At 42.4% G+C, this 16030-nt stretch overlaps 1 protein-coding gene across 3 annotated transcripts in view; it reads right to left on the reverse strand.

Annotated features, from left to right (window-relative positions):
• The window catches only part of sh3pxd2aa (SH3 and PX domains 2Aa), a 184585-nt gene that overhangs the window by 75477 nt on the left and 93078 nt on the right, over positions 1-16030 (reverse strand). Inside the window, exon 7 of one of the 3 annotated variants that reach the window (XM_084044247.1) lies at positions 6342-6386. The exons of the other annotated variants lie outside the window; for them this stretch is intronic. Coding sequence (XP_083900373.1) covers positions 6342-6386 — 45 coding nt within the window. The remainder of the gene's footprint in view (positions 1-6341; positions 6387-16030) is intronic. 3 annotated transcript variants of the gene reach the window in all.

The following is a 16030-nucleotide window of genomic DNA, read 5'->3' on the forward strand; positions in this document are numbered from 1 at the left end:
TATGGAGATAAGAGGTTTCTGGCCGACAGCAACGATAAGAATGCGTACAGTACACAACGCTGTTTAAACAAACAGACATGTACTGTAACCTCGGGGAGGGTCGTTAACCCCTCCCTCCCTAAAAAAAGGGGCAGCCATTCTTTCTCTGTGTCATGTTGTTTATGACCATATCCTCCCCCCATAAGGTGAACTACACAGATCTTACTTTGCAGAAAAACATAGCCAGCCTGTGTTCCAGGGAGCAATTGAGGTTAAGGTTGGGCCATAAAGTAGCACAGGTCCAACTAAATTCACAAACCTATCAACGCCGTCCCCATGGAAACAAAGCCACGGTTTGTGTAGCAAAAGTTGTGAAATACCAACGAATATCCTTAAAGAATGCTTATGTTTCAGAGTCAATCTGTTTATAGCCTATAGGCCTGGAATGGGGGATTACCGTTTCTTTGTTTTTCCTGAACGTTGCGTTGTCGTAATGGTGCTAATGCAAGGAAACAATATATATGTTTCTCCCCCCCAGCGTTGCCCCAATTACTGTTAACCCATTAAGACCTGGAACGCATCTGTGCCATTTTTTGATTTGAGCTAAAAAAGCATTATTTTACACTATGGGTATTCAAAAATAGCAGATCTACAAGCTCATAGCGCGGCACCGAGTGCCGCGCTATGAGCTTGTAGATCTGCTATTTTTGAAAAATCGTGAAAATGTGTGCAAATCTTATATTTTTTTATAACATTTTTAACTCAAATCTTTGCTTCTCGGACCCTCTGGAACAACATATTTTGAGATGGGGGTCCGCGGCCAAATACGTATCATTTTGGGAGTCCTTGACATGAAAACGATTGAGCACCACTGATATAGAAACATACTTTTTTCAGAATACTGTTAAGGAGACATGTAGAAGCTTTGAGCTTGTAGATCTACTACTCTTGCTCTTTCTGAATTTGAATCTTGAAAAGTAACGGTTTTGGACATATGAGGTTTCCACCCTACGGCGATGACTTGCTAAATGTTCACCAGATGGGCAACTAACTGTACTCTGGGCTTTTTTTAATGTGTGTAACAGCGTGTGTTTATTTCTGCAGGAGAACACAATCTTTTGCTGGGATGTTTGTTTGCAACACTTTTTTTCACTCGCTCTACTCCCTCCTATTCTTTTCAGCTTGTGTTTCTCCTGATCTCTTGAGCTTGATAAGTTATAGTTTGCGGTACGGTGGTGTTGCGTGCCGAAAAACTGACAACGCTCAAGGTCACAAAGCGGTGCGGATGCCGTGTAGATCGGCTGTTTTCAGAGCACGACGGTGCAGCGTAAATTAGGCCTCATCCCGCAAGACAGGAGTTGAGCGAGGTCACTGGCGCTGATGAGTGGTGGAAAAAGTACTCGGATAAAAATAAAAGTAGTAATAGCACAATATAGAGACTACTCTATTATAAGCAAGCCTGTATTCCACATTTTACTTGATTATTATACTGTTTAGACCAGACCTTTTCATGACAAAGGACCCCAAATTGACACTTATTAGCCCACAGACCCCCATTTGAAAAGATATGCCAGGGACCCTCGTAAGAGAAGATTTTTACGGCTCTAGCAGTGATTCTCAACCATTTTAATTTCAAGAACCCCCAGTTTGACATGCATTAGGCAACGGACCCCCATTTGATGGCATTTCTATCTGTGGGACCCCAATTTTTATTGTAAAATTAATGTTAATGACTCTGAGAGTGTACAAATGGAACCAAATGGATCCATTAGGTTCCATTTGTACACTCTCAAAGAGTTACAGGCACAAGTCCCATTTCACAAGTTCAAAGTGTATACAAAATCTTTTGAAAATAGCCGATCTACAAGCGACGCATTGTGAGCTTGTAGATCGGCTATTTTCAAATGGTTGAAATACATATAGGGCTCAAGTGGTTGGTGTGTTTTGCTTTTCTTTTTTGGAGTGAAAGTACAATATTTGCCTCTGAGATGTAGTGGAGTAGAAGCAAAAGTACTGAAAATTGGAAATACTCCAGTAATGTAAAAATACCAGCAAAAAAATAAATAAATGTACCTAGTTACTTTACACCACTGCTGCTGGAAATTGGACAGAAGTATTGGCATCAAAATGTACTTGGGGTACCAAAGTAAAAGTACTAAAGTTTTCAAGATTTCTCAAACTTTTTCAAAAATCTCAAAAAGGTCATGCGACACATTGTGACCTTTGAGCTGTTTTAAAAAAAAAGCTGAAGTATAAAATACAGCTAAAGTGGTCTAAATCTGCATGGTAACTAAAGCTGGCAAATAATTGTAGTGGAGTAAAAAGTATAATATTTGCCTCTGAGATGTCGTGACTCGTGGAGAAATATAAAGTAATAAAAAATGTACATAATCAAGTCCAGTACGTGTAGGCCTGCCTCAAAATTGTACTCAAGTAAAATCCTTGAGTAAAATGTACTTGGTTACATTCCCACCACCGGTGCTGAAGGACATGTGCAGTCAGTGCCGGCAGAAACTGTATGTTAATCCTTTTAGACCGGGAAAGCATCTGTGTCATTTTAAATTTCTTTGGCTATTCAAAAATGGCAGATATACAAGCTCATAGCTTGAACTTGTAGATTTGCTATTTTTGAAAAATAATTAATTCAAATGTGTGCAAATCTTTGAATATATACTGTATGTATATACATTTTTAACTCACATCTGCTTCTGGGGGTCCCTGGAACAAAATGAGATGGGGGGGTCCGTGGACAAATACATATCATTTTGGGGGTCCTTGACATACAATGAAAAAGTTTGAGAACCACTGAAATTATAGCAAGATACGTTAAAAAAATAAAAGGATTTAGATGACATTTGTTGAATCCCCAGAAGCAAAGATTTGAGTTACAAATGTTCGCTTAAAAATATATATATTTAAAGATTTGCAAAAATGGTCACGATTTGTTTTTAAAAAGTAGCAGATCTGAGCTTGTAGATCTGCTATTTTTGAATAGCCAAAGTATAACAATACTGGATATAGCTCAAATCTAAAATGACACAGATGCGTTCACGGTCTTAATGGATTAATGCAGACCAATGTAAAGAGAGCCAGACTTGACACTTCATCTCAGCAGCAGGCGGCCGGCCCACATGCACACACCTAACAGTCCATGTTCAGTCTGGCACTGGGCCCTGGCACTGGGCCCTGGCACTGGGCCCTGGCCGCTCCGCTGTGCCAGCCCAGGGGTCCATAGAGATAGATGGATGGATAGATTGCAGTCCAGCCCAAATGTGCCAGGGTTGAGTTTGACCAGATGGATATGGTCGCGTCGGGGGGGCAGAGACCTCTTATCTCCGTATTTTAACTTCCTGTGCGTTCTTCATAAATTCACGTCCTACTTGATCTCACTACAGCGTCACATTAACCCATTAAGACCTGGGGCGATTCTTAAAAATGTTTTCTAAATCCTAACAGTTTTTTGAAAAAAAAAAAAAAAAATAGCAGATCTACAAGTTCATAGCGCGGCACTCTGTGCCGCGCTATGAGCTTGTATATCTGCTATTTTTTAATAGCCAAAGAAATCTAAAGTGACACAGATGCGTTCCAGGTCTTAATGGGTTAAAACGTCAAAAGTAACAGATACGCAAGCTCGAAACGCGGCACGAACTTCACGAAGCTACGCGTTCCCTTCCCTTCTGCTATTTTAGAATGTGAATTCTGAAAAGTAACAGTTTTTTTGGACATTTTGGTCGAGTGGAGGTTTCCACTCGAAGGTAGCGGCGTATAACAGTGTGTGTATTCACACTGAAATGTTCATCATCATCGCCCGGGGGCCCGCGGCTATGTGTGCGTTCTTGAAGCGAACAAGTTTGTTCTACTACGCGAGTAAAGAGTGCGTAACTACTTTGCCCTAAAAGGCCAAATTGCAGTAACTACTAAAGGCTAAACCCCACAACATACCAGGATATTACAGTGTCATATTGCACTAATTGTATATCTGACCTTGAGGTTATTGTTTATCCCCATGAAGGCTGATTTGAACTTTGATATAAAATCTCACAATCAAGTAAATGTGTCCAAAAAACATAGTAACTGCACTTTGGCTATCAGTGGTTCTCAAACTTTTACATTTCAAGGACCCCCACAGTTTGATATATCATTCCAAAACTTTTCAGGCCCCAATCTGCAACACAATTTCATACAATATAAACGTTTAAGACCCCTAGACTACAGTAGGATATTTAGAAAATAAATAATAATAATAAAATAGTCTTTTCAAATGGGGGTCCGCTGCCAAATACAGTTTGGAGGTCCTTGATGTAAAAAAAGAAAAGTTTGAGAAGCACTGACCTATGGAATCCAAAATGATGGCATGAGTCATGGTGACTGAGAACTTCAGAATCCATGAGAAATAACTTGTAAAAAGCTTTAGTGATTCAGGGTTTCCAATTTGCTGCGAGGCTGCAGTGCGGCAGAGAGAACACAAAAAGACACTTCCTCTCTCCTCTGATAAGAGCCTACAAGGTAATATGAAAAAACATCATTCATCCATTTCCACTGCAGCTCGCAGAAACATAAACAAGCAGCAGCACCGCAGCCACGCACAGGAATAAAATACATGGAACTGGAAACGGTTCTTCAGAGTTATTTTAACCCATTAAGACCTGGGGACGATTCCACAAATGCCTTCTAAACCAGTAGTTTCTCAAACTTTTCCGCGCCAAGGACCCCCAAAATGTTATGTATTTGGCCACGGACCCCCATCTGAAAATGTTTTGTGCCAGGGACCCCCCCCCCAGAAGAGAATATTTGTGTTCAATATATATAATATGTATATTATTATATTATATATTTGAATGTATATTATACAAATCTTTGAATATATATATATTTTTAAAGACAAAATTTGAAACGAAAATTTATAAATCCTAACAGTTCTCTTTCTTTTAAATTATGTCAGTGGTTCTCAAAACTTTTTCAAGGGGACCACCCAAAATGATATGTATTTGGCCGCTGACCTCCATATAAAAATATTTTGTTCCAGGGACCACCGCAGAAGCAAAGATTTGAGTTGAGATTTGAAAATATATATATTTCAAAGATTTGCTAAAAATGTCAAGATTTTTCAAAAAAATAGCAGATCTATCTGGTATTTTTTGAATAGCCAAAGCATAAAATAATGGTTATAGCAAAAAATGACACAGTATGTAAAATGACACAGTATGGGTTCCCAGATTGAATGTGTTAACGAGGAGGCACTCTGCTTAACGCTAAGCCATAATATCTCACTCGTGGCAGTTCAATTTGTGTCCATATCACCAACACAGTGTGTCAATCAGTGGTGGAAGAAGTACCCCGATTTGTTACTTAAGTAAAAGTACGTTGCTGACTGTTGGTCCATATTCTAACTTCTTGTGTTTTTTTTTTCTGAAAATGAACGCCCTACTTGATCATACTACAGCGTCACACAAAAGCATCAAAAAGTAGCAGATCCACAAGCTCAAAACACATTAAAAAGAACTGTCTCCCTGCAGCAGCGTTCAGGCAGCGATTCAAGCAGGACAGAGGAGATCATCACCACAGCGTTGATGATGTTTATTACTGAGAGGCCAGTGTGTCTTGTTTATGTCGTTTGTAAGAGGAAAATATACATTGGAAATGAGTTATGTTGAAGCAGGCTGAGTTCTAGTAGCAGAGACTGGTGAGTGGTGACGATGCAGGCAAAGCAGTCATGCGAAAAGCTTTCAGTGTAAAAAAAGCAATAAACGGAGGAACTCGTCAATATGCAGACGATACAGTGATTGCGGTTAAAAAAAAAATGCAATGGTCCATGCATGCTCGCACGCACACAAACACACACGCATGTTTGTATTACTATAGTTGTGAGGACATCAATGCTACGATTTCGAAAACGCCATTTTACCTTATTTGTGATAACATTTTCAACCCTGAAGTTTTACTTAGTCATGCACCAAAAATCGCCAATCTGCAAGATCACAATGCATCAGATCGGCTATTTTCAGACACAGGACAGAACTCCGAATGCCTAATCCTAACCTTAGCCTGAATCTTTTCCTAATTAAACCTAACCGTAAAAAACGATATATATATATATACATATATATATATATATATATATATATATATATATATATATATATATATATATATATATATATACGTACAATAAAATACAATAACATTTTTAAAAATCTTGTGAGAACCAGGAAAATGGTCCTCACAATGTCTATCTCTAAAATTACTTGTGGGGACATTTAGCCCTCACAAGCATAGTAATACAAGTACACCCAGACACACACACACACACACACACACACACACACACACACACACACACACACACACACACACAGGGCTACCTGAAGCCTCTTTCCTCGGGCTGTCTGTAAAGCCGTACATCCATACTGCAGGCAGAAAGTGGGGAGGAGAGGAAACAAGGGAAGAGAAGAGGAGAGAAGGAAAGGAGACAGTTATTCAGTTTGTCATCATCCATGCAGCATTACATGTCCATCGCTGTCAGACAGAAACCTTGTATCTCCATATTTTATGTTTTTTTAATGCTTTTTCATAAATTAATGCACTATTTTATATCTTTGTCATATGACAGTGCCGTGCAACGGCAGCAGAAATCGCTGATCTACCAGCTTACAACACGTCGCATCACTATTCTTGGAAAATGTTGAATGTTTTTTGGAAAGATTACACAAAAAATGGAAATTAGCGATGCCAGGTTGAAAATGGTTGAGTCTGTCTGTGGGTTTTATAAATATTTAACCAAAAGAAAGTATTAACAAGAGCCTGTGACTAATTAAAAACAACATTGGATCCATTCGAAAAGGGTCTTTTTTTCCTTTCATTTACCGTACTAAAAAGGGAAAACTTTTGGACATACAAGGATTCTACGCGACAGCGACAATAATGACAACAACACACGCTTGTCGCAAGGTGTTGTTTTTCTTCTTGTACTGTATATCCTGATCAGCAGCCAGCCCTGCATCATTATGCGCGGAGCAGAACACAACACAAACAGACAGAGAGAGAGAGAGAGAGAGAGAGAGAGAACGAGAGAGAGAGAGAGAGTGTGTGCGAAGCAGGGACTAATGGCTACATCAAAACACAATGTTTTTCCATTAGCACACACAAGCGCTTCCATCCCATCTGGGAACCATACACATGAAGAGAGAGAACACGTACACAACAGTGATAAGCATGGTGAGTGAAAGGAAGGGAATATGAGAGAGAATATGAGGCCAACATGATACGCATATCATGTTGGTGTGCGGTACTTATATCATAATATAACATACGGTATACAAGCTCATAACTTATTCAATCCCTTAAAAACCAACACTTCACCGTTTTGTCAGCGTTATCTCCATATTTTCTCTGTCGGGTGGAAAATCTCGTGTGTCCATAACCTAATGGGGGTTCGTGCCCTAAATGCAGTGTTTCTCTCAACCAGTGGTCCGGGGCCCACCAGTGGTCCTTGAGGGGGTTCCAGGGGGTCCCCAGCAAAAGTAGTTAACACAGCATCACAATAATGTTAACCACTTTTTTTTTGCTGGGGATCCCCTGGTACCCCCCCCCCCCCCAAGGACCCCTGAGGGGGGGACCCCACGCTTTACTCCACACTACCACGACTTTCTCAGGACCTCCAGGAATGTGTGTGGTGGGCGTTGGCCCTCCTCTGAAGGCTCTCCTTACACCCCCCACCCTCACCCCCTCCCTTCCATAACATGCCCCCCCACCTCCACCCACCCCCCCAACACAAGGAAATTAATCAAAAAAGGGGAGGGACCAGGGGAGGATGATGATGAAGATGTAGCAGCACAGATGATGGAAGGCCGGCTTGGAAATGGTTGCCATGGTGTCAAATGTTACAAACGTCATACGACATGTGTGGTGTGAAAAGAGACGATCTGTAAGCTCACAACGCATCACAATGTGTTTTGCGATCTTTTATTTCCCGCGATTTTGGCAAATTCTGGCATATAATGACACGCCTAAGATAAGACACCCGGTTGAACGTGGTTAAAAACCTAGCGTCACAATCATTTTGACCACTTTAAACCATCTTTTATACTTGCTATTGAAAAATAGTAGATCTACAAGCTCATGACCTTATAGATCTGCTATTTTGGGAAAAAAATCTACATTTTGTGCTAATCTTAAAGCGAACATTTTTCTTTGCTTCTGGCGGTCCCTGGCACGAAACATTTTCAGATGGAGGTCCGCGGCCAAATGCATAGCAATTTAGGGATCCTTGGCACTGCACTAGAGCCTACAACGAGGCTAGAAGTATAGTCATAGCATGCCAAGGCACATCATGTCATGTCATAATTTACTAACTAAAAGACACGTGGAAAAAGAAAATCAAGTTCTGGTTTTCATAAAGTAGGATTCATGTTAAAAACAAAAACAAAGAAAAGATCAAAGCACTCAAAAATCTGAAGTAGAGAACGTAAATCTGAAAAAGTTGTTATTACAGCAATGGTTGAAATGCCAACACGTTTTGACCATGTTGGTCGAATAACACGCACATTGAAATGAAAGCTATTAAAAAAAAAGATACAAATCTTTTGTTAACTATTTACTATTTATATGTTGGCTATTTTTGAATAGCCAACATATAAATGGAAATAGTGGTTAAAATGATTGTGATGCTATACAGCAGGGGTCTTCAACAGGGGGTCCGTGACCCCTAGGGGGTCCTCAGAGTTACTACAGGGGGGGTCGCCAAATCTTTGTGTGATAGGATTTTTCTTTTACCTTGACCTAGAACTTTTGCCAAAAATAGCAGATCTACAAGCTCACAAGCTTGTAGATCTGCTATTTTTGGCAAAGAGGTGTTTGGTGTAGAGGGAAAAAAAGAGCGGACCAAGTAAAGAAAAAAAAGTTTAATCTGAAACACAATTTTATACAATATAGTGGGGGTCCCTGCTTCATCTCTCTCACAGCTAGGGGGTCCTTGGCCTGAAAACGTTGAACACCCCTGCTATACAGTATTAACTACTTTAGCTGGGGACCCCCTGGAACCCCCCCAAGGACACCTGGGGGTCCCCAACCTTAATTTGAGAACCACTGGGTTAGGTACAGTATCATATGGGCTCTTATGTCTGACAGCGAGGCGTTAGTTCGATTCTCAGCTGGCCAGGGCTTCAAAATGTTTGAAATTAACTATTTATTAGCAGTTATTACCCTGATGGCAATAATACTCTATAGTGCTCATGTCATGTACCCATCCCTCACTCCATGGTGCTGCATGCAAGCACTGCTACACCCTGGACCAGCTTCAGCCAACATTTCTCACTTGAACTCGCTAATGGAGAACCCACACGCTTTCTCTCCAAACCGCCCATATTTACTAACTTCTAACCCCACCTATTTGCCCCAGTACAGTCCAGGGGAACTTCCAACCGCAGTTATTTGCCCCAGTACAGTACAGTGCAGGGGAACTTCCCAAATGAACACTTTTTAGTGCCAGTTCATCCTCTTCGCTCATAAGGCCTTAATGATTCCACCAAATGCTCTGGAGCTATCCTCTCATTCTCTGCCTACTCCCACCAACAGCCTGTGCTCACGCCTTGCTTGTTTGTGTCAAACTGAACGGCAGCGTGGGTGCAGTATTTGTGTACGTTGGAGAGGCACAGAGGCATGGACAGAAGGACGCACACAGTCAACACAGCTGTGACTTTAGGTTTTGATTCATGCCAACAACTGCCTTATTTGAACAGAAGGAGCTCAGCTTGGCCAATCGCATAAAGATGTGAATCTTGAAAAAAAAAAAAACTCAAGCCAAATCAAGCCATTCAGTGACAGTTAAAGGACAATGTAAAGCTATTTGGTAGTATACACAACAAGCAGCTATGATAACTTCTAAACACCTATAGTACATGCTGCAATATTTCAATCACGTACACTGATTCAAGCAATGTCTCAGAAGAGCTAGTTTCAAAATGATATTGGTCCATAGACATCTATACGACAACATTAACAACTTTCAACCCTTAGCGCCTCCGTCAGGCTGGAAGGCTGAAGGACGGAGACCATGTTCTCGCTCCTGTCCGTCCGTCTGTGTGTGTGTCTAGGGCCCTATCTTCCGTCCAGCTCCTCCCTTGGCACTACCCGCTACCCATTAATTACGCACAAGGCAGCTGGCGCTGTCCCCAAACGGTATCTTACGGCCACGCTACCCACTATACCTTATGCCGACTCCGTTACTTGCGCCTGGAGGTGTGGCCATGGGCGTGTTGTTGCGTTATCCCTAAGATTGCTATCTTGCCCACACACATATGGCAAAGTGCATAGCGGATTCTAATACCACCCGCTATGGCAAATCCGTTTGGTAGAGCGCGCCTGCAATGGGAATGTGGGGAGTCGGGCCGGGGGCGCACAACATTCAGAGGTCTCCTTCACTCCTATTCTCAACGGATCTCTGTGATTCTAATTTTCCTATAATCAGCAGAAGGGAGTGTCAATTCCTTGTGTCAATTGTGTTTATATAAGATGATCGTCTATTCAAAGAAGACAATGACTTGTGCTGTGCGATGCGCTCCAAAATACACAATTCCGTTTTATTAATCCATTGCGTAGGAAATAAAGAATGGATTACAATAATATAACAATCTCTATAATCAGTAACATGTGGGTGATAATTAGGTCATCAATCAAAGGCAATCAAAGGCTAGAACGTATGATGCAAATGTGTGTCCAAGCACCCCAGTGCGTCTGCAGAGTTTGCGCCATGCTAAATCCCCAAATGGTGGGTATAGCGACTCCAGCTCTGTTAGCCCCGATCTGTGTGAAACCTTGCACGCACAATCTTTCTAACTAGCCTCATGGTGGTACCAAAACAGGCCGATTCACCCCATTTAGTGTCTTCTTCAAAACACACGTTTTGCTACTACTCCTTTTTTTCCTACAGTATTGCGGGTCCATGGGTAGGCAACCCCGGCCTGGTGGAGACCTGCACTCCGAGGAGTGCATGTTTCTAGTTTTGGGCATGACGTATTTATTTATTTTTTAAATGTTGCGACACCATCAAACAACGAACTATAAAATAGGGCTTAAGAAGTCAAAAAACACAAAAAAAAAACAGTGGTTCTGGACTGTAGCCCCGCAGCAGAGTGGACAACTCCCCTCCGCTGTTTCATGTGAGATAATAAAAGTCCAATCCCCCTCTCTATCCGCTAGAGCCGACAAGCTTTAGCAGATTGATGGAGGTCCCTGAGGGAGGGGTAGAGCCTGGTCCCCAGTCAGCCAGGGTCAAACCCCGCTGACTAATGCACCTCCATGATTACTGGCCAGACTCACTGGACATCTGATTGATATTAACCCTCCACTCTGTCCTGCTCCTCCACCTCCCACACACACACACACACACACGCATATATATCAACACACACGGACATATGGACGTATATTAGGGCTGGTCCGGCTGGACAATTAACTTAAAAGAGTGGTTCTCAAACGTTTTCATTTCAAGGACCCCCAGTTTACTATGCATTCGGCCAATGAACCCCATAACTCTGAGAGTGTATAAATGGAACCAAATGGACCTGTACCTGTAGCTGGTACAGGTCCTATATTTAGAACTATTAACTGACTTAATCTTGCTTGTGTAGGTTCATCGATTAATTGAGAAGCATTGTATTTCTTTCTTGAAAAAAAAAAATGGAACAGACATGGAACAAATTTTTATATAATCAACAAAATAAATTGTCTGATTAAGCACTGCACTTTGTTTAATGGGGACGTACAGAAATAGCCAAAATATCAGCTCTACGAGCTTGTAGAGCTGACTTTTTTATTATGATTTATTTATAAATAATTGTGATATTGATTTGAAGCCATATCAGTGGGCTGCAGCTATAATGATAATATTCTGAACAGCTTAGAACAAAGATTCACGATGATATATGACGTGTAGATTAATCTTTTCGAGTCATCTGCGCATAATTCTTTCCATTTATTCAATTCATCTATGCAATTAATTTAGATTATAAAACATGCTCCTCCATTCATACGATGGGACTGGTTGATAGCTATGGTATGATAATGGTTAGTGAGTCTAATGTGTTTGTAGAGTACTAACAGTATATCACTGCCCTTAGCTGTGATATGCTGAGTTATTGCTTAACTGTTAAATGACAGTAAAATAAGGCCATAAAGAACAGAATGATGGTAAAGGCTCATCATACATGAACCCAAACCATACATCTTGCTTAACCCATTCAATCCGGGAACGCATCTGTGTCATCTTAGATTTTAGCAGATCTACAAGCGTGCCACGCTACGAGCTTGTAGATCTGCTATTTTTAGCAACGTATAAGGTTAAAGTGGTTCAAATGATTGTGACGCTATGTTAACTACTTTAGCTGAGGACCCCCTGGAACCCCCCCTCCCCGGACCACACTTTGAGAACCACAGCTGTAGCGTATGGAAACAAATCGCTGCTACCTGAACACACTAACTACAGCATCACACAAAAGCATCAAAAATAGCAGATCCACACAAGCTACGTTTGAATCCTGAAAAGTAACAGTTTCGGACATATGGGGTTTCCATTCGACAGACGAAATATAGCATACTGTACAGTCCTGTACACACGTGCACATACACTCGCACGCACGCACGTGCACATAGGATGGTTAATTCCTTTCAAGTTGTGGATGATGACGCCACAACAGAACCCAATGTTTTCCTCTCTCCTTCCAACTGCTGTGGGTAATTTTCTAACTACGGTGGTGACCATGTGACCCCAAACGTCTGCATTTATCCTGCAATTAAAGAGCCGAAGGACAGTGAAGAATGGCTTCTCTAAAGTCCTGCTTCCTAGGTTTGGATTGGACCGTCTTATTAGCCATCTGTCTTGTTATTCTAGAGACTTTAGTAGATTTGTGTTTTCAAAGACCAGTTCCTTCCTGAAGACATCACAAAGCCCCCCCCCAAAACACACACACACACACACACACACAAGCACGCAGGATGCACGCGCACGCACACGCACACGCACACGCACACGCACACGCACACACACATATAGACTTACACACAGATGACATAACAGAAATAGAGACAGATAGACAGACACGCATGCACACACACCCCCATAATCACAGACAGACAGATACACACACACACACACACACACACACACACACACACACACACACACACACACACACACACACACACACACACACACACACACACACACACACACACACACACACACACACACACACACACACACACACACACAAATGTATGGACTGTACGCACACACACACACAGGCACACAGAAACACACAGGAATACAAAAGAAAGAGAGAGATAATTAGAAACTTGAGACTGACCTCTCTCAGGGTTACATTAACACTCACACTCACAGATCTAGATTGTTGCAGTCACCACCCAACACTAACAGGACGCACGCACACGCACACACACACACACACACACACACACACACACACACACACACACACACACACACACACACACACACACACACACACACACACACACGAAGGACAAACACTTGTCACTTACTGTACCACTGGAACTACACCGCAAAATCCTCAGTGTTGATTCTAACCCCGAACTGCGGGTCCAATCATAGTGTTTTACAATCTCAGAGACCGAGTTAAATTAACACTGAGAATTGCACTGTGGCTTAATGACAAATCAATCACTGCTAACCAACATTGACGCGACAGCCGTGGATAAAACACTGCAGCATAAACTGTCAAACAAATCCTACCAATGTCAATCGACGCACACGAGCAAAGCAGCATTGATTAGAGCAGCCAGCCCGCCCTGCGGACACGCAAGGGTCAAACGTGACGGTTCGTGTCTTCGTGAGGACTTAAACGGAGAAAGGATGGGAGCCATTTGCAGTGACAAACGCTCTTTGGCGGGCCGCGATGACAACATGCTGGCGAAGAATGGCCATTAGCGGTGACAAACGCTGGCCCTGCCAGCTGTGTGAGTGACACGGCGTGGGTGGACGCGTCAGGGACGACATCACATCACTCTAGACTAGATCACCACATCTGTTGCACAGAGTGCAGTCTTGCCCTACACGGTTAACATGCTCGTTGTTAATTCATCCCACTCGTTTCTTTGAATGGGTGGTGCTTATTTATAGAACTCTCATGAGTTCTCAGTTCACACTGAGCACGATAACTTAAAGAATATATATATTTACGCCTTTTTCTCCAGCACACATTTGTGTGCTGTCACTGCTGTTGTATCCTACTGGCTTGCCTGCAAGTGCGGACGTAGAGCCTTCGTCGCACTAGTCCCGCCAAACAAAAATGGTGATCCTTCAGCAGTTCTTTGGCGGTTTGAGAGACTATATGGTAGCGCCACTGTCGTACAAAGAACCTGTTCAGCCCATGTATGGTTCTATTTGACAAAGGTGCTATATACTGTACATGTAGCACCTTTAACTCATTAAGACCTGAGGCTGATTCTACAAAATGCCTTCTAAATCAGTAGTTCTCACACTTTCAACGATTTTTCAAAAACGTTCCAAAATAGCAGATCTACAAGCTTGCAGCGCTATTGCTATCTATTTTTTAAAAGCAGACGCTAAAATCTAACAGATTCTTTCCTGGTTTTAATGGGTTAAGATGGCTGTATACTGTACGCTCCACAAGGGATTGTCCTGATTATGAGGCAAAGAACCACTTTTTAGCGCTATTCAGCACTTTAGTGTGTATATACGTCTACTGTAGGGAACACATGACAACATAATGACATAATGTACACTACAACGTCCTGAGTGTCAGTGTGTCGCTAGGGAGGAGCTACTGTGTGGTATAGCCAATAGTGTGGGTGTGTGATCCCCTCATTCATTCCATCCACCACTGACACAAACACATAAACATCCCTCCATACGCACACATACACACACACACACACCCTCATCTCAGAGTGTGTGCGTGCAGGAATGAGGCTCTACACATACGCAGCAACTCTGAGCGTGTGAAAATGGAACCAAATGGACCCTTTCTTTACTTTATTTGTTTATTTAGACGGGACACAGCATCTTTTTTTTCTTTTCTGATTTTGTAACCCCATTTTTTACACCCAGTGGCAATTGTCTATGTAATCCTGGGCACTACACTCCCTCTGCCAACCTAGGGAGGCCAGGGCCGAGCTCATGCCTCCTTCAGTGCATGAGAGCCTACTGACCTTCTTATCACCTGACAAGGGAGAGTTTCCCTGGTTAGACGTAGCGCATGGAAGGAACACGTTATTCCAACCAGTTCCCTTCCCCTCCATCAGGTGCCCCGGCTGGCCAGGGGGAGGCAGTATAGTGACCAGGATTACTGCATGTTTGTGTGAGGGTACCTACCCTAGGAGACACGGGGAGAACATGCAAACTCCACACAGAAAGGATGGGACACAGCATCTTAATGAGCATTACATAACAATGCAACGTAAATACACCGGATTTAGCAAAGATGCTAATTTACATCTGCAGTCCCCACATAAAAACATATAAAAACAAAAACAGGCAGACAGTGGAGTACATTACATTACACAGGGAAGCAGAGCATAAATCGTACATACAAGAACAAAGGTACAAGGGTCTCTGTAACTCTGCCGAGTTAAATGAATCCTCTGGGATTTTAAATTGCAAACAAACAAAAAAAACACGCACACACACAAACGTTGTTTGTTTGTTTGTTTGTTTCCATCCCACTCCTTTGACCCTCTCTTAAACGTTATAGCCCCCCCATCTCCATCCACATCCCCCTCAGCCACCCACAAGTAAACACTATTAGCCTAGTTCCTATAGTCCTACTCTGAAATCGAATCCAGGGTGCCACGTATAAACACACTGCCTGCCTGTGCCTGTGCCTGCCTGCCTGCCTCTCGGACATTCCCTCATCCCCCCACGGTTCCCCCTCAGCTGCAGCTTCCCAGCACACTCCCCACGTCCCCCCCTAGACCCCTCTAAACCCCCCCAGCATCTGGCCCTCACATGGAGCACACGCCATGCAGGCTCCACTCTCCCCTCCAAGGCAAGAAA

Source organism: Gymnoscopelus microlampas, assembly GCF_963454915.1.
Source record: "Gymnoscopelus microlampas genome assembly, chromosome: 2".
Taxonomy (NCBI): Eukaryota; Metazoa; Chordata; class Actinopteri; order Myctophiformes; family Myctophidae; genus Gymnoscopelus; species Gymnoscopelus microlampas.